General features: G+C 37.0%; 2 protein-coding genes and 1 pseudogene across 3 annotated transcripts in view; 2 read left to right on the forward strand and 1 right to left on the reverse strand.

Annotated features, from left to right (window-relative positions):
* The window catches only part of IL31RA (interleukin 31 receptor A), an 89934-nt gene that overhangs the window by 39173 nt on the left and 22865 nt on the right, over nt 1–27896 (reverse strand). Inside the window, exon 2 of the mRNA XM_079145264.1 lies at nt 3134–3224. Within this exon, the coding sequence (XP_079001390.1) occupies nt 3134–3188 (55 nt within the window). The 5' untranslated portion in view covers nt 3189–3224. The remainder of the gene's footprint in view (nt 1–3133; nt 3225–27896) is intronic.
* On the forward strand, nt 8038–9851 carry LOC306663856 (methionine adenosyltransferase 2 subunit beta-like). The gene has a single exon (XM_079144444.1). It carries the CDS (start codon nt 8136–8138, stop codon nt 9105–9107), a length of 972 nt encoding a protein of 323 aa, XP_079000570.1. The 5' UTR covers nt 8038–8135; the 3' UTR covers nt 9108–9851.
* Nucleotides 18062–27454, forward strand: LOC306663463 (large ribosomal subunit protein eL19-like; annotated as a pseudogene). Its single transcript has 2 exons — nt 18062–18127; nt 26785–27454. The product of its transcript is annotated as a large ribosomal subunit protein eL19-like (transcript).

Raw genomic sequence — 27896 nt, forward strand, 5'->3', positions numbered from 1 at the left:
ACATCATAAATTTGATTCTTTAATACTTTGGTAATTTTATTTCAATATGTTTGGGTTTCTTTGTAATCTTATATATGTTATTTTTGCATTTACAAACATCCTAAGAAGGGTCCATAGGCTGCACTTGAGGAGCATGGGGTTCATCTCACACACATACACAAACACACACACACACACACACACACAAATTAATAACTAAAGACAATTTTAGATTAAGTGCCATGTTTATCTTTGAGATTCAAATTAAGTTGTTTTTTGAACATTTGGTAAGACCATAATCTTAAAAAGAAAGCATATTTGAGACAGGAAGGCCACTTACTAAGTTAACTTCACATGTCAAAGTAAGGCTTTAGTTCTTCCTAGGAAGGAATTTCCTATCAGACAAGAAGTAGAAAAAGCCTATCACATCTTTTTTTTTTTAATTTTTATTTGTTCTTTTTAGTTATACCTGATAGTAGAATGTATTTTGACATACATACATGGCGCATAACTTCCCATCCTTGTGGTTGTGCATGATGGGGAGTTACGCTGATCATGTATTCATACATGAACATAGGGAAGTTACATCCAATTCACTGGGCTCTTTCCCATTCCTATCCCCACCTCTCTTCCCCCCACTCCACCCTGTCCAATCTGGTGAACATCCCCCTGCCCCCTATTGTGAGTCAGCAGTCATATATCAAAAAGAACATTCAGCCTTTGGTTTCTTGGGACTGGCTTATTTCACTTAGCATAATAGTCTTCAGTTCCATTCATTTACTGCAAATGCCATAATTTAATTTTTCTTTATAAGCCCATCACTTCTAGCAAGTAAAATATGGAGGAAAAGAGAAGGGAAGGAAAGAAAGGTACAACAGAAAGCTCAGATGTCAGTGTTCTCTATGGAGCAGTACGATCATGCAGCTGTGTCTGAGGAATGATCTGAGCTATAGCTTATTTCGCTAGGTACAACCTGGGGAAGACTGCAAGCCTGTAGTTTAAAATAAAGTGGCACTCTGACCAACTCACTCTCTGTCTCCATGGCTCAGAGAGAATGGTGGTATGTGGATATATGTGCATGTGAGTATGTATGCTATGTGTGGTATATGTATTGTATAGTGTGTGTGTGGTGTGGAGTGTGTGGCATGGGTATGTGTAGTGTCTATGTGTCATATGTGTGTAGTATGTAGTTTATGTAGTGTGTGTGTAGTATTTGTGTGTTAGAGTGTATATGTGTACTTTATTTGTGCAAGTGTATACATGTGGCCCTTTGGCCCTTTGTCCAAGTTCCTTACAAATATTCACACGATGTTAGCCTTCTTCCCAACCTGCATTTCACCAATACCCACCACACTTACTCTGGGCAGAATTTCAAAGTTAACTCTTGGCTACAGAATAGGGAAACAAGAAACCCTCTTCTGTCTTCCCAGAATGTTCTTGGTCTTAAACTACATTATGATCTTCTAAAATCACACTTCATTTTATTTCCTTCTTCATTGTAATTCTACCTAGCATTGGCTGAATCCAAAAATCAGTCACCAAAATATCAAAAATGTAGGAATAGACACTAATGGATCAAAATCTACCCCCATGGAACCTCTGGGAATCCATCAAAATACCAAGGGCATTGTTCACAGAAACAGAAAATATAATTCTAAAACTTGCTATGGAACCACAAAAGATTCAAAATGGCCAAAATAATCCTTAAAAAGAACAATAAAGCTGTAGTTTAACACTTATTAATTCCAAACATAATACCACATGATCTCACTCATATATGAAATCTAAAAAAAGATGATCCCACATAAGTAGAGAGTAGAATGGTGGTTACCATATGCTGGGGTGGTTAGAATGGATGGAAAGATAAGAAAATATTAGTCAAAGGCTGTGTAATTATAGATAGGAGGTTTATTTTTTATTGTCCAGAATAAGCACATGTATAGGAACAGAAAGGAAATAAGTGATTTCTTGAGACTAGAAGAGGTAGGATATTTGGGGGAGAAGGAGAAAAGTGAATGACTACTAATGGTTATAGAGTTTCTCTTTGGGGTCATGAAAACTATAGAGATAGCTGCACAACTCTGTAAGCATACCAATAACCAGCAGACTGTATACTTTCAATGGATGAATTGCATTATATGTGAATTTGGTCTCAATATTTTTAAATATTGAATTCACATATAAAAGAAGCAGCTTCAGTTAACATATATTCAAAGTAATAAGCCATAAAGGGAGCCACATATCTGGTCTTCAGGACCAAAAATGTCACAGGTATCAGGAGAAAGAGCAACTCCAAAAAATGGTATTCCACTCAACCTGGGTTGTTTTTAATGGGGCTACACTTGTTTTGCCCTTACTGCTTGCCATGTAGCAAGAGAGACCAACAGTCTTAGGAAGGACATTTGATACTGCTATTGGCAAGAGATTTGTGCTAGATAAAACGAATATTCGTCAATATGTTCAGTGTTCATCAATATCTGCTCCTCTTGGACATACCAGAGGATTTATTTCCTTGATCCTTTGAAATCAGGCATGGGCATGTGGCTTCCCTTCACCATTGACATATGAGAAGTACTTAAATTCTGGTAAATAATACCTTTTCTACCCTCCCAGAGCCCAACATGCACTGATTCTTAATTTATTAACATAAAACGGAAAGAAACTAAGAGACCTTAGATCTGCCATTATTCCATGAATTTTAGGCCCATAGTGTTGGGTCGGTATGCTGTAGAAATATGCTGCTGCCTCATGTCCCTTTATATCCTTGGAATTTATGGCAAATAATGTAAAAATGGTATAGTTTTGTAATTATGTGTGTGTGTGTGTGTGTGTGTGTGTGTGTGTGATCTAAAACCACTGCAATTAACACAAAAACTAAGGAGACAAGCTCTTACCATCATACTGTGACAGTGACCTTAACTTTTTGGAGGTCATATAGGCCATCTTGTCAAATTTGCATATATAGGAGTATACATAAACTTTCAAATGCAAATGTGCTTGCACACACACACACACACACACACACACACACACACACCATACACAAATTCAGGGCATTCACAAATTCCCTGCTGTCCATAGGTGGGTGTTTTTATTTGCTCTAAAGTTAAAAATTTTTGTCCAGGGAAGGCAATAAGAACCCAGGCTGACCTACCTGTCAGGCTGAATTTGTAGAGTAAAGGGAGTATCCACAGTGCCCACATCCACATTTTTCCTGAATTAGCTCACGAAGGCAGGAGAGAGTGCTGAAAATGTCACCAGAGAGATTATTTCCTGACTCTTTTTAACAACTCTATTCAAGTGACACATTCTGGGGATTTTGTGGGTAGGAAGGGTTTCATTTTTATTCTATTCTATCCTGTTTTGTTGTCTGTGATAACATAAATCCTTTCCTAATCACCCCATCAACCCCAGTCAACAGTTTCAAATGTGTGGTAACAGTAGGTTTTCTTTTTGTCCACAATGCACTCCACTATGTAATCTGAAAAGTACAACAACCACCAAGAATCTGCTTCGTGAAAAAAAAAATACTATGTGTCTGTTCAGCTATGAAGTCATCCTCTGGCATTTGCCTTAGTTCCCAAGCACAGCAGTCAAGTGGAACAACTCATAGTTGTCCAAAGCACCATGCTATTTCACATCGCCATGCTTTGTATATGCATCCAATGCCCCTTTCCCTTTGTGATATTATGATATGTATTTTTTGGTCTTCATCAAAACTGCCTCCCAAAGACAGTTCATAGAAACTAGAATTTCTCTTTTCCAAGGTGGGTCATAGAAACTCTAATCTTCTGCTTTTGTCTTGGAGCTGGCCATAATGAAATTCTCTGACCTATTCTTGTCCTCTCAGACAGGAGACCGCAGGATGCCCCTTATTCACCGGTCTTGCCCCATACTCATGAGGAAAAAACATTTCATGCACAGGCTTTGCTGGCTTTCCCCCGTCTATCAGAAATCATGCCCATGCAATTAAGTCTCCATAAAAATCAAAAGGACTGGGTTCCAGGAGCTTCCTGATAGCTAAACAAGGAGACCCCTAGACACCCCTGAAGCTCTGCACCCCTCCCCTCATACCTTGCTCTATGTGTCTCTTCATCTGTATTCTTTGTAGTATTCTTTATAATAAACCAGTAAACCTGTTTCCCTGAGTTCTGTGAATCATTTAAACAAATTAATTGAACCCAAGGAGGGAGTAGTAGAAACTCCAACTTACAGCCAGTCAGTCAGAAGCACTGAATAAACAACCTGGAAATTGTGATGGCATCTAAAATTGGGGACAGGGATTTCTGCAGACTGAGCCTCCAACATGTGGGACCTCATGCTACCTCCAACAGAACTGAAATGGCTTAGGAGACAGCCAGCAGGGCGCAGTGGTGAGCACCTAATCCCAGTGGCTCCAGAGGCTGAGGCAGGAGGATCTCATGTTCAAAGCCAGCCTCAGCAAAAGCAAAACACTAAGCAACTCGGTGAGACCTTATCTCTAAATAAAAAACAAAATAGGGCTGGGGATGTGCCTCAATGGTTGAGTGCCCCTGAGTTCAATCCCTAGTACCCCCAAAAAAAAAAAAAAAAAAAAGAGAGAGAAAGACACTCAGCTAGTATCTGCTGCTACAGAATTAACTAACTGCTTGCTGGTGGGAGAAACCCCCACCCACCTGATGTCAGAAGCATTATGTGATGATTATGGTATGAGAGGAAAATCAAGACATTTTGTTTTTCCTGACATGCACCCTTATTCCTGGGCAAATTAATCATCTTTCTAGACTCATTTCAAGACTAACCTTCTCTAAAATGCTGTCCCTGAATTCCCACCCTGAGCTATATGGTCAGTCTCTCCTTTGGGTCCCCCCTCTCCAACATATCACCTGTGCTGTGGCACTGTCACACTGAATGGTGTATAACAGTTTACTTGCTGACTTCCCTGTACACATCCAGTTTTGTGAAAATGAAACCTCTCTTATTCCTCTTTGAGGCCTTAGTATCAAGGTAATGCGTGCTACATAGTAGACATTCAATATTGCTGTGCATCTAAGTGTTTATTAGAACAAAAAGACGGCTGACTCCTTGTCTTATCCCAGATGAGATGGCAACAAAGTCTAAAGATAAAACAAATGCAAAAACAGGAACTCATTTTTTCAGAAGAAATAAATGATGCTACATTTTCATCTGACACATCCATAAGAAAAAAGAAAAAGAAAAATGGGTTTTCAATAAAATAAATCATCTCAGAAAAGGTCACATTACAGCTTTTACAAGGATAAAATGTTCTCATACATGAACCAAATGAATACCTAAGTAATCCAAAATGCCTGAAGTAATAAAGCAGAATGACAACATGGATCTATAAATATAAAGATACCCTCAATAAAAAGACTGGTCACAGGCTTCCAGGTAAGAGGTAGAATTGAAGTATCCTTTATGTGATTACAAGTGAGAAGAGTCAGGGCAAGAAAAGAGAAATTATATCCTCAGAAGAAAAAGAGAAAGTTCTGAGACTCAAGAAAGAAGTAATGGGAAAACTAAACGGCACAGAGAAGCAGAAAGGCAACTCAGAGAGAAGAACAAAGCAATTCGTGACCCCAACACTGGCTCCCTGCAGGGAGACCGGATGATGCCGCAAGTACACGTTATTGTTACTTGGTTTGTTTTCTCCTCTCTGAGTGGTATTGGGGATCAAGCCATCAAGTAAAGGATGCCAAGAAGATCCTCGCATAAAAGTATAAGAGAGAACCATTCCAAAAGATGCACAGATCTCAATATAGAACCACAAAAAATAAAAAAGCCAGAGTTTCATAACTCTTCAGTAACTGCATCCAAAGATATCAAAGTAGATAAAATGCCAAAGAATTAAAAAGATTGATTTTTAAAATGATCAGTGACATCAAAGAAGACACAAATAAACAGCTGATGAATTAAGGAAGAGAATACAAGATGTGAGAAAACAATTCAATAAAGAGATAAAGATTCTGAAAATAAACTAATCAGAAATCTTAGAAATAAGATTGAGGAAAACCTTAGAAGATGGAAAGATCTCCCATGTTCTTGGATAGGCAGAATTAATATTGTCAAAATGCCAAAACTACCAAAAGTGCTATACAGATTCAATACAATTTCAATTAAAATCCCAATGATGTACCTTACAGAAATAGAGCAAGCAATCATGAAATTCATCTGGAAAAGTAAGAAACCCAGAATAGCTAAAGCAATCCTTAGCAGGAAGAATGAAACAGGGGGTTTCGCAATACCAGAACTTCAACTACACTACAAAGCAATAATAACAAAAATGGCATGGTATTGGCACCAAAATAGACAGGTAGATCAATGGTGCAGAATAGAGGACATGGACATAGACCCAAATAAATACAATTTTCTCATACTAGACAAAGGGGCCAAAAATATGCAATGGAGAAAAGATAGCCTCTTCAACAAATGGTGCTGGGAAAACTGGAAATCCATATGCAACAGAATAAAATTAAACCCCTATCTCTCACCCTGCACAAAATGGATCAAAGACCTCAGAATCAGACCAGAGATCCTGCATCTTATAGAAGAAAAAGTAGGTCCAAATCTTCAACATGTCAGCTTAGGATCAGCCTTCCTTAACAGGACTCCCATAGCACAAGAAATAAAAGCAAGAATCAACAACTGGGATAGATTCAAACTAAAAAGCTTTCTCTCAGCAAAGGAAACTATCAGCAATGTGAAGAGAGAGCCTACAGAGTGGGAGAAAATCTTTTCCACTCATACTACAGATAGAGCGCTAATTTCCAGAATCTATAAAGAACTCAAAAAACTCTACACCAAGAATACAAATAATCTAATCAACAAATGGGCTAAGGAAATGAACTTCACAGAAGAAGATGTACAAGCAATCAACAGATATATGAAAAAATGCTCAACATCTCTAGTAATAAGAGAAATGCAAATCAAAACTACCCTAAGATTCCATCTCACCCCAATTAGAATGGCGATTATCAAGAACACAAGCAACAATAGGTGTTGGCGAGGATGTGGGGAAAAAGGTACACTCATACATTCCTGGTGGGGTTGCAAATTAGTGCAACCACTCTGGAAAGCAGTATGGAGATTCCTCAGAAAGCTTGGAATGGAACCACCTTTGACCCAGCTATCCCACTCCTTGGCCTATACCCAATGGACTTAAAATCAGCATACTTCAGAGATACAGTCACATCAATGTTCATTGCTGCTCAATTCACGATAGCCAGATTGTAGAACCAACCTAGATGTCCTTCAATTGATGAATGGATAAAGAAACTGTGGCATATATATACAATGGAATTTACTTGGCCATAAAGAATGATAAAATTATGGCATTTGCAGGAAAATGGATGAAATTGGAGAATATCATGCTAAGTGAGATAAGCCAATCTCAAAAAACCAAAGGACGAATGATAAGCAGATGATGACATATAATGGGGGGGTAGGAGGGGTTAGGGTTAGGTTTAGGGTTAGGGTTAGGGAGGGGGGCAAGAATGGAGGAAGGAAGGACTGTATAGAGGGAAAAGAGGGGTGGGTGGGGAGGGAGAAAGGGGGGAAAATGGCAGAATGAATCAAACAACATTGCCCTGTGTAAATTTATGATTACACGAATGGTATGCCTTTACTCCATACAGAGAATCAAAATGTATTCCATTTGTTTACAATAAAAAAATAATAATGGAAGGGGTATTTAAAAAAAGAATAAAAGAAAGATCAGTGAACAAAGAAGTAGACACAGGGGAATGAAGGAAAGGGAGAAGAAATGCATAAGGAAAAACAGTGGAATGAATCTGATCTAACATTCCTATGTGCATAAATAAATATACCACAGTGAATCTCACCATTAAGTACATCCACAAGACACTAATTTAAAAAATCTATAAGTAAATAGCAGAGTAGAAGGAAGGGAACAGGAGTGAGAGGATAGGAGGGGAAGGGGAAGTACTGGGGACTGAATTAGAACAAATTATATTCCATTATTTATAATTATATCAAAGTGAATTCTATTGTCATGCATATATAATTTACAAACAATAGAAAAATCAGACGTTTGGAGCGTGCCTGCGCTCTCTGAAGGCAGAACAGACAAAGAGCCAGGCAAAGAAGGCAGTTGCTGAGACCTATCTCGATTGTTTTCCCGAAATAATTTTGGAATCATGCCTGAAATGCCGGAGGACATGGAACAGGAAGAAGTAAACATCCCCAGTAGGCGGGTTCTAGTTACTGGTGCCACTGGGCTTCTTGGCAGAGCTGTGTACAAAGCATTTCAGCAGAATAATTGGCATACTGTTGGTTGTGGTTTTAGAAGAGCAAGACCAAAATTTGAACAGGTTAATCTGTTGGATTCTAATGCAGTTCATCACATCATTCATGAATTTCAGCCTCATGTCATAGTACACTGTGCAGCAGAGAGAAGACCAGATGTTGTAGAGAATCAGCCAGATGCTGCTTCTCAACTTAATGTGGATGCTTCTGGGAATTTAGCTAAGGAAGCAGCTACAATTGGAGCATTTCTCATTTATATTAGTTCAGATTATGTATTTGATGGAACAGATCCACCTTACAGGGAGGAAGACATACCAAGTCCCCTAAATTTGTATGGTAAAACAAAATTAGAAGGAGAAAAGGCAGTCCTGGAGAACAACTTAGGAGCTGCTGTTTTGAGAATTCCTGTTCTGTATGGGGAAGTTGAAAAGCTTGAAGAAAGTGCTGTGACAGTCATGTTTGATAAAGTGCAGTTCAGCAACAAGTCAGCTAACATGGACCACTGGCAGCAGAGGTTTCCCACACATGTCAAAGATGTGGCTACTGTGTGTCGGCAGCTGGCAGAGAAGAGAATGCTGGACCCATCAATTAAGGGAACCTTTCACTGGTCTGGTAATGAACAGATGACCAAGTATGAAATGGCATGTGCAATTGCAGATGCCTTCAACCTCCCCAGCAGTCACTTAAGACCTATCACTGACAGTCCAGTCATAGGAGCTCAACGTCCACGCAATGCTCAGCTTGACTGCTCCAAATTGGAGACCTTGGGCATTGGCCAGCGAACGCCATTTCAAATTGGAATCAAGGAGTCACTCTGGCCTTTCCTCATTGACAAGAGATGGAGACAGACAGTCTTTCACTAGTTTGTGTTATTTTTTTTTAAAGTATATAGTATGTGGCACTTTTTAAAGAAAAAAGGAAATAGTTTTGTATGGGTACTCTTTAATTGTGACTCTTACAATCTTTCAGGTAAATGATGCTCTTGCACTAGTGAAATTGTCTAAACTATAGGGCAATGATGCTTTGTTTAGTGATTTTTTTTTTGTTTATCATTTTTGTTCTGGCTTAATTTGTGGTTTGAGTAAATAAAATTATGATTCTTAAATATTTGAGAGCCAGGATGAAACAGATCTGCTGTAGATTTATTTTGGATGAAATGCATTGTTCATTGCTACAACTTCGTGTTTTCAGGTTTTTTTTTTTTTAAGCTGTTGACTCTTGTATGTTGATTGTTTTAAAGTGTGAAGTCATACAAAAAATCATTGGTGTTCATTATTTGCTTTGCTTGAGCTCAGATCAAAATATTTGAAGAAAGAAACTTTATTTTTGCAACCTAAGTACAGTTTTTATGCTTGAGATACTTCAATGTTATGTATATGGAAACTTCTACAGCTTGATGCCTCCTGCTTTCCTACCTGTATGGTGAGCGCTTGAGAGAGGGTGTGTGTGTATTTTTAAATATAAATATAGAACTGTTCTTTTCACCCCATGTTGCTAAGTGGTATTTCATATATGTGGTTATAATAATAGATCTTGTAATTCTTTTGACCACTCATGAATAATAAATATGTACTGCTGGCATGTAAAAAAAAAAAAAAAGAAAAAAAGAAAAAAAAAAAAGAAAAATCAAACATGGCAATATAACTCAAACATGATTAATTCAGTAAACCATCAAATGATAAGAATAGAAAAGAAAGAAATGAACGTAGATCATTAAAAACAAGAAGAAAAACAACAAACTGACAGGACAAGTCAATAACCTTGAATATAAATGGTCTGAATTCTCCAATTAATAAATACAGACTAGCTGATTGGATTTTTAAAAGGACCCAACTGTTGGCTGTCTGCAAGAAACTCTCCTCATAAGAAAAGACAGACAGAATAAATTACTAAGACTGAAAATGAAAAAAATGGAGAACAATATTCTAATCAAATGGTATCCTAATAAAGTAGGAGTAACTACACTTATATCTAACAAAATAGAAGTTAAGCCAAAATCAGTGAGAAGAAACAAAGGAAATATCCATCAAGATATAACAATTAGGCTGGGAATATAGCTCAGTTGGCACAGTGCTTATTCTCACGAGCATAAGTCCCTGGGTTCGATCCTCAGCACCATTAAAAAAAAAAAAAAAAATATATATATATATATATATATATATGTATAACAATTACAAATATACACCCACCAAATGTTGCAGCACCCGATTTTAGAGCCCACTATAGGACATAAAAAGGAGATATAGGCCCAAAACAATGATAGTGAGTGACTTCAATACCCTACTCTCACCAATAGTTAGACCTTCCAGATAAAAAGTCAAGAAAAAAAAATCAGAAAAAAAATACTATTGATCAAATGGGCTTGACACATATAGAATACTTTATTCAACAACTAGAGAATATACATTTTCAACATGTTTTAGTTAGCTTTTTCATTATTGTGACAAAAAGACCTAACAAGAAAATTTAGAAGAGGAAAAGTTTATTTTGGCTTATGGTTTAAGAGGGCTCAGGCCATATACAGCCAACTCTATAACTCTGAGCCCAGGGTAAGGCAGAACATCATGGTGGAAGGGCATGGAGGAGGAAAGCAGCTCAGGACATGGAAACAAGAAATAGAGAAAGCTCCACTCACCAGGGACAAAATATAAATCCCAAAGGCACACCCCACTCACCTATATCCTCAACCATACCCTACTTGCCTACAGCTATCATCCAGTTAATCCATACCAGTGGATTAATCCACTGATTAGATTATATCGCATAATCATCTCATTTTCATCTCTGAAAATTCTTGCATTGTCTAATACATGCACTTTTGTGGGACACCTCATATCTAAACTATAACATAAGCACATGAAACTTTCTCTAAAATAGATCATATTTTACACCATAAAGGAACTTTTAACAAATAGAAAATTTTTAAATACTTTTTCCATATTATCATACCATAAGAGAAAAAAGACAAATAAACAGCAAGACAAATGACAGAAAATATACAAACACATGAATAATGAACAGTACACTTTTTTTTTTTTAGTTGTCATTGGGCCTTTATTTTATTTATTTATTTATATGTGGTGCTGAGAATCGAACCCAGTGCCTCACACATGCTAGATAAGTGCTCTACCACTGAGTCACAACCCCAGCCCCTGAACAACACACTTTAAAAAAAAATTTTTTTTGTAGTTGTAGATGGGCAGGATGCCTTTATTTTATTTATTTTTATGCTGTGCCGAGGATTGAACCCAGTGCCTCACACACGGTAGGCAAGTGCCCTACCACTCAGCTACAGCCCCAGCCCCAGAACAATACACTTTTTAACAAGAAGTAGATCACTGAAGAAATCAGAAGGAATATTTTAAAATTTCCAGAATCAAATGAAAATGAAAATGCAACCTGCCAGAACATATGGGACACAGCAAAGCAATTATAAGAACAAGATTATAGCTGTACGTGCCACAGCAGAAAAACAGAGATCTCAAACAAATGGCCTAATGATTCATCTTAATGCCTTAGAATAATGAAAGCAAACCAAAGCCAAGATCAGTAGAAGGAAAAAAATAAGAAACATCAAAGCATAAATACACGAAATAGAGACTTAAAAAACAACAACCAACATAGCTGTTCAATTCACGATAGCCAGACTGTGGAACCAACCTAGATGCCCTTCAGTTGATGAACGGATAAAGAAACTGTGGCATATATATACAATGGAATATTACTCTGCCATGAAGAATGATAAAATTATGGCATTTGCAGGAAAATGGATGAAATTGGAGAATATCATGCTAAGTGAGATAAGCCAATCTCAAAAAACTAAAGGATGAATGATCTCACTGATAAGCGGATGAGGACATATAAGGGGGGGTAGGAGGGGTTAGCGTTAGGGTTAGGGTTAGGTTTAGGGTTAGGGATAAGGAGGATGGTAAGAATGGAGGAAGGAAGGACTGTATAGAGGGAAAAGAGGGGTGGGAGGGGTGGGGGGAAGGGGAAAAATAATAACAGAATGAATCAAACAACATTGCCCTATGTAAATTTATGATTTTTAATAAATAAATAAATAAATAAATAAAATACCATTAAAAAAAAAAACAACCAAAAAAGGATCAATTATACAGAGTTGGTTCTTTGAAAAGATAAACAAAATTGATAAACCCTTAGCCAAAAGGAAGACTACTCTGATAAAATTAAAGACAAAAAAGGGGGATTTATGATAAATACTACTGAAATTCAGAGGATCACTGGGAAATATTTTCATAAGCTGTATGCAAATAAATTGGAAAATCTGGAAGAAATGGGCAAATAAGACACATATGACATACCAAGATTGAACAGAGCATATAAAAATAAATAAATAAATAAATAACAAGACTTGAGAATGAAGCAGTAATAATAAGTCTCCTAATAAAGAAAAGCCTGGGACTGGATAGATTCACTGCTGATATTACCAAACTTTTAAAGAATTAATACCAATGCTCCTCAGACTATTCCATAAAATCAAAAGTGAAGGAATTCTTTCAAACTCATTCAATAAAGCCAATATTACTCTGCTACCAAAACCTGATATGGACCCAACAAAAAAAGAAAACTATAGACCAATTTCCTTGATGAACATAGATACAAAAATTCTTAATAAAATGCTTACAAATTGAAGTCATCATCATATTGAAAAGATCATACATGATGACTGAGTTGGTTTCATTCCAGAAATATAAGATTTGTTCAACATATGCAAATTAATAAATGTGATTTACCACACAAATAGAATCAAGGATAAAAAAAAAACACATGACCATATCAATAGATGGAAGAGAAAAGCCTTTGATAAAAGTCAACTTCTCTTCATGATAAAAACTTTGAATAAACTAGGTATAGAAAGATCATACCTCAATATAATATAATAAAGGTTACATATGACAAACCCATAGCCAACATCATATCAAATGGGGAAAAAATGAAAGTGTTTCCTCAAAAATCAGGAATGAGATTAGGGTGTCCATTCTCACCACTCTTATTCAGTATAGTACTGGAAACTTTAGCCAGAGCAATCAAGCAAAATAAATAAGTAAAAAGGACATGATTAAGAAAAGAGGAAGTCAAATTATGCCTATTTGCAGGTGTTTTGATTCTATACATAGAAAACTGCACAGTCCACCTGAAACCTTTCAGAACTGAGAAACAAGGTTAGCAAAGTAGCAGGATAATTACCCTATGTACGTGTATGATTGCACGAATGGTGTGACTCTACATCATGTACAACCAGAGAAATGAAAAGGTGTGCTCCATTTGTGTACGATGACTCCAAATGCATTCTGCTGTTATGTATAACTAAATAGAACAAAAAAAAATGTAGTGGGGTACAAAAGGAATATATACCAACAATGACTCACTGAGAAATAAATCAGGAAAGCAATCCTGAAAAATTGATACTGAACAAAAAGAACCATGCCGGAGGCATCATAATACCTGATTTTAAAATATACTATAGAGCAACTATAAGAAAAGCACACGGAATTGGCTCAAAAATAGACATGTAGACCAACGGGATACAACAGAGGACCCAGGAACAAAACCATGCATCTATGGCCAACTGATTCTTAAACGAAGGACAAAAACACATTAGAGAAAAGACAGCCTCTTCAACAAATGGTGCTAGGAAAACTGGAGATTTGCATGTAGAATATTGAAATTAAATTCCTATAACTTTGTATAAAAATCAACTCAAGATGGATCAAAAACTTTTAATGTAAGACCTGAAATTTTGAAACTACTTTAGGAAAACACGGAGGAAACACTTCAAGATATTTATGCAGGCAACAATGTCCTGAATAGGACTCCAGTAGCTCAGAAAATAACAGCAAGGGTTGACAAATGGGATTACATCAAATTTAAAGACTTCTTCACAGCAAAAGAAACAACAATGTGAAGAGACATCCCACAAAATGAGAGAAAATCTTTTCCAGCTATTTATCTAACAAAGGATTACTATCCAGAATATATGAAGAACTAGAAAAATTAACACCAAAAGAATGAGTAATCCAAGCTGGGTGTGGTGGAACACGCCTGTAACCCCAGTGGCTCAGGAGGCTGAGGCAGGAGGATCACAAGTTAAAAGCCAGCCTCAGCAACTCAGTGAGGGCCTAAGCAACTTAGCAAGATCCTGCCTCAAAATAAAAAATAAAAAGGGCTGGGGATGTAGCTCAGTGGTTAAGCACCCCTGGGTTCAATTCCTGGAAAGGAGAGAGAGAGAGAGAGAGAGAGAGAGAGAGAGAGAGAGAGAGGAGAGAAAGGAAGGAGGGAAGGAAGAAAGGAAGGAAGGAAGGAAGGAAGGAAGGAAGGAAGGAAGGAAGGAAGGAAGGAAGGAAGGAAGGAAGGAAGGAAGGAAGGAAGGAAAAGAACCTCATTCTTTTACATAATCAATATGTATTAATAATTACAATAAAATGGTTTAAATTTTAAAAAAATACTTGTTACATCAGAGCAACAATTAGTGCCTATGCTACTGTTAGAAGTTTTTTTTATTTTGATTTTTTTGTCTCTCATGAAAAAGCCACTTTGATTTAAATGAGTACAAAACAAAAGGGAAATATTTTTTTGTCAATGAAGAATAAATGTGTCTTTAAAAATTAATCATAACACTAATAGCATTTTTGTGTCTAATTATTCAGAACGTTGTCTCACTTTTCTCCATCTCTTGGGCAGAAGACACACCTTTAATCTTAGCTTCCATTATTTCCATATAAAAGCATATCAGAAAGTGAAAGAGGTCTCACTGTGGAGACAATAAAAACAGAAATGTTGGCAGTTCCAATAATTTAATAAACGAGTGACTGTGTCAGCTAAAGCTAAAACTGTTCCTCTGACAAGTGTTTTTGCATTTTTAAATCTTATGACTATTAAATATTAAATAAAATATTAATATATTTAAATGTTTTTAAGTGAATGGTAAGTATTTCTCGGTTCCTTTAGCATGAGACTGCTTACCTATTATTTTTGAAATGTTTTAAAGAAACTGCAAAATAAAAGCCGACTGTACTAAGTCACACCCAGACACAAAGCTGGAGAAGTTGTAGCAGTTGAAGAGAGTAGCATTCTAAAAGCTAAGACCCCTATGTTCTAACCCTGGCGCTCTCGTGTACTGGCTGGCAATGACCTCAAGCATTCCTGGATTCATTCACCACTGACCCAGACACAGGTTAGGGGCTGGGAATAAAAGAAGAGCCCATCCCTGACTTCAGAAAGCTCACATTCTAGCTCAGTGATTTTTAATAAGGGAAAGAGGACAAATGACAGAGAGGAGAGCAGTAGCATTTTTTTTTTTTTCAAACTTCAGTTACTACAGTGAGCTACTGTTACTGATGATCTTGTGCTGTAATTCCTCCCGTGGTTTTGAGCATTAAAGGGTTGAGGGCCGTGGGTCTGCTCATAGAGACAGAGCATGGGCATTAATTTCAGGTATCACATAGTAAGTGCTGTACACAGAGGGCACAGAGCACCTATGGAGAGAAACGAGCTAATGACTGTGGAAAGCCAATGAGCATTGCCATTCTGACGATTCCCTTCTTCTAATGACACCTTTATTCTAATGCTTGTTCATCCTCCAGAAACTTTTCCACTTTCCTCTCACACCAAAAAGAACCACCACAGAAATGACTGCTTATTTGTAAGAAGTGAAATCAAGAATCAATAAATGGGATTGTATCAAACTGAAAAGCTCTTCACAGCAAAGAAAACAATCAAGAACATGAAGAGAGAGCCTACAGAATGGGAGAAAATCTTTACCACCAGCACCTCAGATAGAGCATTAATCATTAATCTCCAGGATATATTAAAAAAAACTCAAAAAATTAACATAAAAAAAAGAAAACAACCCAATCAATACATGGGCAAAGTAATTAAACAAGTACTTCACGGAAGAAATATGAATGGTCAACAAATACATGAAAAAATATTCAACATCTCTAGCAATTAGAGAAATGCAAATTAAAACTATACTGAAATTCCATCTCACTCCAGTCAGAATGGCAATTATCAAGAAAACAAGTAACAATAAATGTTGGCAAGGATGTAGGGGAAAAGGTTCATTCATACATTGCTGGTGGGACTGCAAATTGGTACAGCCACTCTGGAAAGCAATATGGAGATTCTTCAGAAAATTTGTAATGAAACCACATTTGACCCAGTTATCCCATTCCTCAGTTTATACCCAAAGAATTTAAAACCAGAATACGACAGTGACACAGCCATATCAACATTTATAGCAGCTCAATTCACAATACCTAAGCCATGGAATCAACCTAAGTGCCCTTCAACAGAAGAACTGATAAAGAAAATGTGGTGTACATCACAATGGAATATTACTCAGCCATAAAGAAGAGTGAAATTATGGCATAAGCCAATAAATGGACAGAACTGGAGACTATTATGCTAAATGAAATAAATCAATTCCAAAAAAACAAAGGCCGAATGTTCTTTCTGATATATGGATGCTAACACATAATAAGCAGGGACAGAGAATAGAAATTCAATGGATTAGACAAAGGGGAATGAAGGGAAGAGAGAGGAGACAGGAATAGGAAAGACAGTAGAATAAATTGGACATATCTTTCCCATGTTCATCTATGAATACACAACCAGTGTAACTCCACATCACGTACAACCACAAAAATGGGATCCTAATTAGAATAAGTTATACTCCATGTATTATAATATGTCAAAATACACTCTATGTCATTTATAACTAAAAAGAATCAATATAAAAAAAATAATTGACTGATTATTGGTAGGAAATGCAAACTAATGTGAAATAATTCCCAGGAGTTTAGAAATAAGTTCAAGTGAGTTCATCTAGTAAAATCTGTGCACAAAGCTGATCCTAGTTACCTGTGGTGGGTAACTGTGTACCTGAAGAACCTGCATTTACTCAGAATTCCAGTCAAGGAAACCTGTGCATAATCTCAGACAGCTGGAATTGGAAAATTTTCATTGTTGTTTAATTGCAGGAAACTTTGCAACTAATTGTATCCTAAATGGAAGGACACTTTAAGGGCAGAAAGAAGAGATCAGCTTTGAATGTAAAACATTAATGGTTAAAATGCAAAAGCTAGGGCTGGAGTTGTGGCTCAGTGGTAGAGCACGTGCCTAGCATGTGTGAGGCACTGGGTTCAATTCCCAGCACCACATAAAAAAATTAAATAACAAAGGTATTGTGTCCCTCTACAGCTAAAAATATTTTTAGATAAAATCCAAAAGTTAATAGTTTTTAATCCAGTTATATCTACATGAAGAAATGATGAAATTTCCTGTCACTGGAGCAATAGACTCTAGCAGGGTAGCCACAAGACCTCACCACAGCCTTGATGAAAGATACCTCAAAACCAAAAATCTCCCTCCCTGAAGATCAGACTCTGTGAAGCCTTTTCAGATTACTGATTTAACAGAAGGGACGTGCACCTTCCAGTCAACAGAAACACTATCCCTCACATGTTTCAATGCCAGTCTTTTGAAGGCAAATTGTCCTCTCCAAATCTGAGATACGGGAAATTCCCTAAGATTCTTCTGTGCTCTTGAGGAGAATCATCAATCATTTCCTGCATCCCTGGCTCATCAGCCTTCACTTTTGAAAATGGAAAAGTTCTGAATAACTGGTTTTCAAAGGAGGCCACTCCCTAGAAATAGAGAGTCTCATACTGAAGAGACTTCATTTGAATAAAACATTTACTGGAAGCCTAGAATTTTCAAACAGTACTATGAACATGCCATGCTAGACTAAAGGACTCTTAAATACACAGTGATGCCACTTAAGTAAGGGATGATGTCCTACGTAAACCTACAAGCAGCCATCATTAGGACTAGGATGACTAGAAATAAATCCAAGCAGGTATTGCTGGCTACCAGCAGTGGCTGGGGACAAGGCAGGAGGGCGAAGCAAAGCAAGAAGCTACTGCCTCTGACAGTACATGCTGCAAACTTCAGCATGTTAAATTATTCCCGTCTGCCTACATCCTATCTCCTATGACCAAAGTTAGGAAACTACAATGTGGCTGTTCAAGTCCCCTGCACTCCCCCAATAACACACTCTCACACACATGTACTGTCCTCTGGCAAATCAGTTCTCACACCAGGCTGTGTCCTGGAGGCCAAGCTTTATCTTATTTCACTTGTACAAAAATGTACCACCTCATGATTTTCCCAGGACTGACTCCACTTCTTCCATTCAGTCATTCACTCAACTACTATTTGTTGATAGCCATTCTGTGCCAGGTACAGAACAGTAAAACTTTAAACCAAGTTCCCTGGTTGGTGAGAAATTCTGAGGGATTGACTGAGGATGGGCGGCTTACTGCTTGATTCCCTCTCCCAGGGTTAGCAGTCTACAGCTACTTGACTCTATGGCCAGAGGGCTGTCCCTAGAATTCACTCCTTCCTCTTTGCCCACTCTAAAATCCCCACACTTACTATGGGAAGCAAGCAGCAGGCTGCCCAGCCTTCCTTGATCTCTCAGAATTCCTCACAGACTAGAGGGTTTGGCTTACAGTTTTACTTTCATCGATCAAATACAAGGGTTCCCTGTTCTCATTCTCTTTTCAATGTTGATTTGGAGCCTGCAGATATCATTGTAGTAATAACAATGGCCTTAGGGTTACAAAGCACTTTTCAAGTATTTTTTTACTAGATCCTTCCTCACCTTTGAGGTAAATAAGGCAGATATTTGCATATTTTATATTTACTTATATGTTTTATATTTACATTTGTGTATTTTATAATTCATTTATTATTATATTTTCAGTTAAGTTATATGAAATTACTATTTTCATAAGCCAAATTTTTACCTAATAAGTAATAGCATCCTTATTTTTTGGATGAGGACACTGAGTACATGCCAATCCCAAAATAAGAGTAAGAGCAATCAGATGGCTGCCTTCATTTTAAAACCTATAAACTCACTCCATACAAGAACATTCTGAGATGACCAGAAACAAGATTGGAAAGAACAACAAAATAATGTAACATAAGAGACTATCAAGTGCTAATTACATGAATTTTATCCTCTCCTTAAAATCCCTATAGAGTTGGTATCTCCTCTTCACAGATAAGGAAATCGAGGCTCAGAGACATCATGTGAACAGTTAAAAAATAAGAGTGTAAGTGGCATAAAGAGAATTCAAAACCATACTGTCTGATTAGCTCTCCACTAAAGCCACGTATTACTAACAATTGGTCTCCCTAGCTCTCCTGCCGTGAAACACCAATACATGCAAGGATTTTTTTTCTGCCTCTCCTAGTATAATTTTCTCTACCTTGAGTTTCTGAAAGATAAATTCACTACATTTAAATATTTTCCCCAGTCTGATTCCTGACACCCATGACTCCCCAACCACACCCAGCATTTTAAAATATTACCTGCCAAAAGAGTAGATTTCCTATAACTGCCAACAATCAGTCTGATTAAGGAGTAATTCGTGTGATAGGTTCTGACCCATAGTTTGACTGAAGACAGCAGAAGAAGATTCTTACATGGTAGGAAAAGAGGGCTTGGGCTGTCACTGTTCTAAATGAGTTGGCACTCACCTTACTACTTGGTGGTATCCCACAGGTGCTGGTTCAAAGGATCCACCTCAAAGGCAACTCCTTCCCCTACAGCACAAATCAGGACTGAGAGGATGATCTGGACTTTAATTTATATTCTGCATTTCCTCTCTAGTTGTTTGGGGGCTTTTCCTTTGCTTTTAAGCCCAGCCCAACCCACGGTGGCACTTATCCACTCATGCTGGGAAATGGATTGTATTATTGTAATTGAAATAAAGAAATAAATAAATAATCATCTGCATCTGTCAAGTCACTCAACTTTAAAGAAGTGTCATCTGAAAGAACCATAAATAAAAGAAATGACTAAATTTTAAAGTTTCTATTCAGGAAGTTCTTATGAATGTGGTAATAGGTGAAATCCTAAGAGTATTTTAGCTTGAAAACAGAAATATACAATCATGCAATTATCTTCAAACAAGGAAAAAAAACCAATGGAAAGGAAAGAATGATAGCTACTCAGAAATAATGTTTATAATTCTTATTCATATGTAAAGGAAAATTCACTGAACTGACAGGCAAGAGCCTCAGATTAGCCACTATTAACAATAATGATAATTAATAATATGTAGAGCTCTTACTATATGTCAGGGATATTACTAAAAAATTAAATTATCTCATTTAATCTTCATAATAATCCTCTGACATTGGCAGTACCCTTATTCCTACTGTACAGATGAAAAAACTGAAGTCAAAACAATTGAGAAACTGTCCAAAGTTAAGTAGTAAAGTCAAGAATTGAAACAAGGCAGCCTAACTCTGAATTTCTATAAACCAAAGGGTTAAATTGGGATTTCTGGTATCCCTTTGGGCACTATAATTTTTACGATCTTTTATAACTAACTGACAAAATCATAAAGAAAACAGACTAATGAGTAGGTTATGATGCAATCAGAAAGAAACCCCCCATTCACAATAGCCTCGAAAAAAATAAAATACTTGGGAATCAATCTCACAAAAGAGGTGAAAGATCTCTACAATGAGAACTACAGAACACTAAAGAAAGAAATTAAAGAAAACCTTAGAAGATGGAAAGATCTCCCATGTTCTTGGATAGGCAGAATTAATATTGTCAAAATGGCCATACTACCAAAAGTGCTATACAGATTCAATGCAATTCCAATTAAAATCCCAATGACGTACCTTACAGAAATAGAGCAGGCAATTATGAAATTCATCTGGAAGAATAAGAAACCCAGAATAGCTAAAGCAATCCTTAGCAGGAAGAGTGAAACAGGGGGTATTGCAATACCAGATCTTCAACTCTACTACAAAGCAATAGTAACAAAAACGGCATGGTATTAGTACCAAAATAGAAAGGTAGATCAATGGTACAGAATAGAGGACACGGACACAAACCCAAATAAATACAATTTTCTCATACTAGACAAAGGGGCCAAAAATATGCAATGGAGAAAAGATAGCCTCTTCAACAAATGGTGCTGGGAGAATTGGAAATCCATATGCAACAGAATGAAACTAAACCCATATCTCTCACCATGCACGAAACTAAACTCAAAATGGATTAAGGACCTCGGAATCAGACCAGAGACCCTGCAGATTATAGAAGAAAAAGTAGGTCCAAATCTTCATCTTGTTGGTCTAGGACCAGACTTCCTTAACAGGACTCCCATAGCACAAGAAATAAAAGCTAGAATCAACCACTGGGATAGATTCAAACTAAAAAGCTTTCTCTCAGCAAAGGAAACTATCAGCAATGCGAAGAAAGAGCCTACAGAGTGGGAGAATATCTTTGCCAATCATACTTCAGATAGAGCACTAATCTCCAGAATCTATAAAGAACTCAAAAAACTCTACTCCAAGAATTCAAACAGTCCAGTCAACAAATGGGCTAAGGAAATGAATAGACACTTCACAGAAGAAGATCTACAAGCAATCAACAAACATATGGAAAAATGTTCAACATCTCTAGTAATAAGAGAAATGCAAATCAAAACCACCCTAAGATTCCATCTCACCCCAATTAGAATGGCGATTATCAAGAATACGAGCAACAACAGGTGTTGGCGAGGATGTGGGGAGAAAGGTACACTCATACACTGCTGGTGGGGCTGCAAATTAGTGCAGCCACTATGGAAAGCAGTGTGGAGATTCCTTAGAAAACTTGGAATGGAACCACCATTTGACCCAGCTATCCCACTCCTTGGCCTATACCCAAAGGACTTAAAATCTGCATACTACAGAAATACAGCCACATCAATGTTCATAGCTGCTCAATTCACAATAGCCAGACTGTGGAACCAACCTAGATGCCCTTCAATTGATGAGTGGATAAAGAAACTGTGGTATATATATATATATATATATACTATGGAATATTACTCAGCCATAAAGAATGATAAAATTATGACATTTGCAGGCAAATGGATGAAATTGGAGAATATCATGCTAAGTGAGATAAGCCAATCTCAAAAAGCCAAAGGACGAATGATATCGCTAATAAGTGGAGGTTGACACATAATGGGGGGGAGGGAAGGGTTAGAGTTAGGGTTAGGGAGGGGGGCAAGTATGGAGGAAGGAACTACTGTATAGAGGGTAAAGAGGGGTGGGAGGGGTGGGGGGAAGGGAAAAAATAACAGAATGAATCAAACAACATTGCTCTATGTAAATTTATGATTACACAAATGGTATGCCTTTACGCCATGTACAAACAGAGAAACAACATGTATCCCATTTGTTTACAATAAAAAAAAAAAAAAAAAAAAAAAAAAAAAAAAAAAGAAAGAAACCCAACCTAAGTTTTAGAACAAGGTATGCTTTGTAGTCCTTTTTCTTTTAAAACCCATTCCTCATCTTCCTTAAGCAATACTCTACTAACTAGAAGAGGTTAGCAGAAACAAGGATGAGGGAGTAGTCTTTTACATAGTACATCATAAGTATCAGATACTTAAGATCCCATTATAGTGTACTATGTAGGAAAGGTAAATGTTAGTATAAAAATACCAAGCACTTCTTTAATTTATTCAACCAAACAGATGCAAACATCTATTATATGTACAACACTTTACTTAAAGTACTGTGTGTCACAGAATTCCAGTTAAGACATGGCCAGTTAAGCATCTGAGTTTATCTCCACTCTGTCAGGAAACTCCAGAGAAATCATAGTAAATGTATAGGAAAAGTATAGAACCACAAAGCAAAGCACGTGGGAAAAGAGACAATAGCACATAACAAAGATATTAACAAATTTTTGGAAAATGAGAAATGAATCAGTGGTAAACTAATTGGTAAAGATGAGAAAATTGAAACCTAGAATTCATAAAAGGGATGACAAGAAGAAGGAAGCAGAATTGTGCCATGAACTCTCACACAGCTCAGGAATTTGAGACACCATGTCAGTTTAATCTACTTTCACTATTCATGTCTTTCTTATTTTTTACTTCACCTACTTGCTAAGATTTATTTGTAACTTCCAAATCAATACTCACCATGCTTTTTCATTAGTTCATAGACAGGGAGTATCAGGAAATCTAAGTCACCCTGTGCATGCATCCCCAGCTGAGTTGGGATGAAGCAGCACTCTACCTCTTGTTTGACCTCCCAGACTATTCACAAGTGCTCTTCCGATGTCTTTTTTTTTTTTTTTTTTTGAATATTTTTAATTGTAAATGGACACAATACCTTTATTTATTTTTATGTGGTGCTTAGTATTGAAACTTACATGTGCTAAGAAAGCGCTCTACCACTGAGCTACAACCCCTATCCCCCAAACCCCCTTCCCATGGTTTATTTAGTGCCACAAGTTTTGCATTTTGGTGTCTTTTGGTAGTGATTTCACTATTTCAAATGGCCCCGGAGCATAGTTCTGAAAATATGACCAGAGGTTCAAGGGAAGCCAACCATGTATTTCTCTTGCAGAGAAGGGTTCAGTATTTGCTAATTCAGTGTTTTCAGCATATTTGTAGAACACAATTATCAGGAATAATAAGAACTGACTGTAATTGTGGGAAATGAAAACAGGAAGATTCTTGAAAATCTGAAAAAGACCATCCAACTTCTTAGGTCACAAAGTCAACTGACTAAATTTCTCCTATCCAACAATGTGTAGAAAAGAATCAGAATAAACAAAGGCAATGTAGAAAGAAAAATATTTTTTAATTATAAACTATTAGTTAACCCTCAGGAAAAAAAAATGAGAAAAAGATTGTACCTATAAAATAAGATTAAGAGTTACTAAGTGCTAAAAAATATAAATAAATAAGAATAAGATGTTAAGAAAAAGGCATAATCAGAGAAAAAGAGCTTCCAGAAATTACTAATATGATAACTGAAACTTAAAGCTTAGAAAATACAATTGAGGAAGTTTCCCATAAGACAAAAGAAAAGACAAAGACATGAGGATAAGTCATCATCTTACTATGAGAAGTTACATAGAGAACAGAGAAATGGAGGGGAAGAAATAATGAAATAAAAGTTCTAAGAATTGAAGAACGTCTGTTTCAGGATTAAAAGGCCTTTGCTGTCCTCAGCCAAATTAATGAAAATAAATCAACACTAAATTGCAAAACAGTGAAGATGCAGAATATTAAAAATAAAGAGAAGTCAGGTATTGTGGTGCATGTCTATAATCTCAGCACTTGGAAAGCAGAGGTTGTTAGGATCACTTGAATACAGGAGTTTAAGAGCATCCTGTGAAACAGAGCAAGACTCTGTCTCTTAACAAAAAAAAAAAAATTCAAGGTGAGGGAGAAGGGATGGGAAAAGGGGAAAGAGGAAATGCAAAATGAAATTGACCAAATTATGCTATGTGTGTGTATGAATATATCACAATTAATTCCACTTTTATTTATAACTATAATGTATTAATTTTAAAAACATCAATAAATAGAGGGAAAACCAGGAGAACAGGGGAAGAGGATTGAGGAAGGGAGGAGGGAAGGGAAAACGAAGTACTTGGGATTGAATTGAAGTAATTTATATTATATGCATTTATAAATATGTCAAAATGAATCCTACTATTATGTATAACTATAATGTGCTAATAACACAAAAAGAATAGTGTAATAAACAGATAAAAAATAAAGAGGAAAAATAAAAAACTTTTCGGGTCAGGAGTGAGGATGGTTTCAAATTTCTCAGCTTCTCATTAGCAAAACCAGAAGCTAGAAACTAATGGATCAATGCCTTCTTTATTTAATTCTAATGGAAAATTACTTCTAACCTAGGATGTTCTATAAATCCAAATATCAGTTTGGGGAGGAGAATAGAACACAGGCATTTTTTAAAAAGCAGTGTTTAAAGAAATATTTCTCCAGGAAACCTTCTTCAAGATGTTATTGAAAAGCACACACAATCAAAACAAGAAGATAAACCAAATTAAAAGGGAAAAAATAGACTCCTGAAAACAAAGAATTTCAAATAGGATAGAATTCCAGAAATGATGACCAAGGAAGATCCCAAAATTCAAACAGTGCAACAGGCTTAGAGAGAAGATGGTAATTGATGAATTGCTGTAGGGTCAGTGTGAACAAGTGTGAGAGTTAAATATTCCAGGGTGCCTGTTATGGAATGTGGGGAACACCTTGTTGAGTTCTTCCTCCAGAAGCTCTACCACACTCTCATAAAAATGATTGGAGAAAAATCCTGTTGGGTTTCTGGCAGGGAGAAGGAAAGAGTAATCATTGAGAAATATAGCAGAACATTCTGTTCTTCTTAACAAGGAGAAGGGAAATACTGAACTACAGCCTCTCTAGAAATCCTGTACCACCTAGGCGGTGAGGGGAGAGAAAGCTTAGACTCATCTGTAAAATTCACAGTCCAAGAACACATGCTCACTAAATGACTGAGACCCAATCATAGGGCTATAGAACCCTTCCCCTCCCTCCACACCTTAGCACCACGCTGCTAAAGGCCTATTCTCCACAGTTCCTTTTATCTATTACATTATGTCTGCCTCTCAACAAAAAATTACAAACTATACTAAAAGGCAAAAGGCACACTTGAAATAAACAGAGAAAGCATCAGAAGCACACCCAGATTTGGCAGGGATATTAGAATTACTAGACCATGAATTTAAAATAACTATGATTAATATGCTAAGGGCTCGAATGAAAAAAGCAGATCGCATGCCAGAACAACTGGATAATGTATGCAGAGAGTTGAAATTCTAAAAAAGAATTTAAAAAAAAAAATGCTAGAGATCAAAAACTCTAGCAGAAAAAGAATGCCTTTGATGGGCTCATTAGTAGACCACACATGGCTGAAGAAAGACTCTGAGCTTGAGAATAAACAACAGATTCTCCAAGTGGAAATGCAAAGAGGATAAAAAATTCTTAATAAATAATAACAGAATATCCAAGCATTGTGGGACAACTAGAAAAGGTTTAATGTATGCATAATAAATAGGAATACCAGAGAGAAAAGAAATGAAATAATAGAACTGCAGCAATATTTGAAACAATAAAGACTGTGATTTCGTCAAATTTATGTCAGACACCAAATCACACATTAAGGAAACACATAGAACAGCAAGCAGGATATATATCAGAAGAACTATACCTAGGTATATCACATTCAAACTGAAGAAAGTGAAAAATAAAGAAAAAAATCTAAAAAGCCAGAGGGGGAAAGCACCTTACCTACCGAGGAGTGAAGAAAAGAAACACATCCAACTTCTCTTCAGAAACTAAACAAGGAAGAAGAAAGTGGGGTGAAATATTATAGCACTGAGAGAAAAAATACATTCACCTAGAATTTTATGTCCTATGAAATTATCCTTCAACATGAAAAAGAAATATATTCTCTGACAAATAAAAATTGAGGAAATTTGTTGTCAGTAGACCTGCCTTGCGAGAAATGTTAAGTTTTTTTAGAGAAGGAAAATGACATAGGTCAGAAACTTGGATCTACCTAAACAAAAAAAGAGCATTAGATAAAGAACAAGTGAAACTGAAAAAATTTTATTTTTCTTATTGTGAATTGACCTAGCAGATAAGTGTATTCAAAATAGTAATAGCTCCTTTCGCAGCCGCAGCCGTGAGTACACTCAGGCTTCAGCAGACGCTTGCCTTCAGCGTTCTGCCCTGTGGGAAAAAGGAGGTCTGGTTGGACCCCAGTGAGACCAGTGAAATCGCCAATGCCAACTCTCGTCAGCAGATCCGGAAGCTGATCAAAGATGGGCTGATCATCTGCAAACCAGTGGCTGTCCATTCCCGGGCTCGATGCCAGAAAAATACATTGGCTCGCAGGAAGGGCAGGAATATGGGCATAGGTAAGCTGACCGGCACAATTAATGCTCCAATGCCGGAGAAGGTAACCTGGATGAGGAGGATGCGGATTCTGCGCAGGCTGCTCAGGAGGTACTGTGAATCTAAGAAGATTGACTGACACATGTATCACAGCCTCCACCTGAAGGTAAAGGGGAATGTGTTCAAAAACAAGCGGATTCTCATGGAACACATCCACAAGTTGAAGGCCGATAAGGCCCACAAGGAGCTCCTGGCTGACCTGGCTGAGGCCCGCAGGTCTAAGACCAAGGAGGCACGCAAGCCCCGCAAAGAGCTCCTGCAGACCAAGAAGGAAGAGATCATGAAGACGCTGTCCAAGGAGAAAGAGACCAAGAAATAAAGCTGCCCTCTTGTGTCTGTACATAGTGGTCTCAGTCCTTTAAATAAAAACAAGCTTTATCTGTTTAAAAAACAAAACAAAACAAAATAATAATAGCAACAATGTATTCAATCATTATCATTTGGAGGGGGTTTGCCTGGTTGTGTTTTGTGTGTGCTTGTGTGTTGTTTTGTGTGTGAACCCATGGACACTCTACCACTGAGCTACATTCCCAGACCATCCCATTTTTTTTATTTTGAGAAAGGGTCTCAGGCCCAGGTTGACCTAGGACTTACAATCTTCCTGCCTCAGCCTCCCAAGATAGTGGGAAGTGGGAATGAATATAGCTTATACATAAGTCAAAAGAATGACCGCCATTATCCAAGAGACAGGAGAAAGGGATTGGGATTATATGCATTCTAATATCATTTGAAAGTGGACTTGAATTAGTTGTACATGTATTTTTCAAACTCCAGGGCAATTGCTAAAATAAGTTA

The sequence above is a fragment of the Sciurus vulgaris genome (genome assembly GCF_902686455.1).
Source record: "Sciurus vulgaris genome assembly, chromosome: 6".
Classification (NCBI taxonomy): Eukaryota; Metazoa; Chordata; class Mammalia; order Rodentia; family Sciuridae; genus Sciurus; species Sciurus vulgaris.

Coding starts and splice junctions, on each gene's coding strand:
- LOC306663856 (XM_079144444.1), top strand. CDS start 8,136: ATGCCTGAAATGCCGGAGGACATGGAACAGGAAGAAGTAAACATCCCC.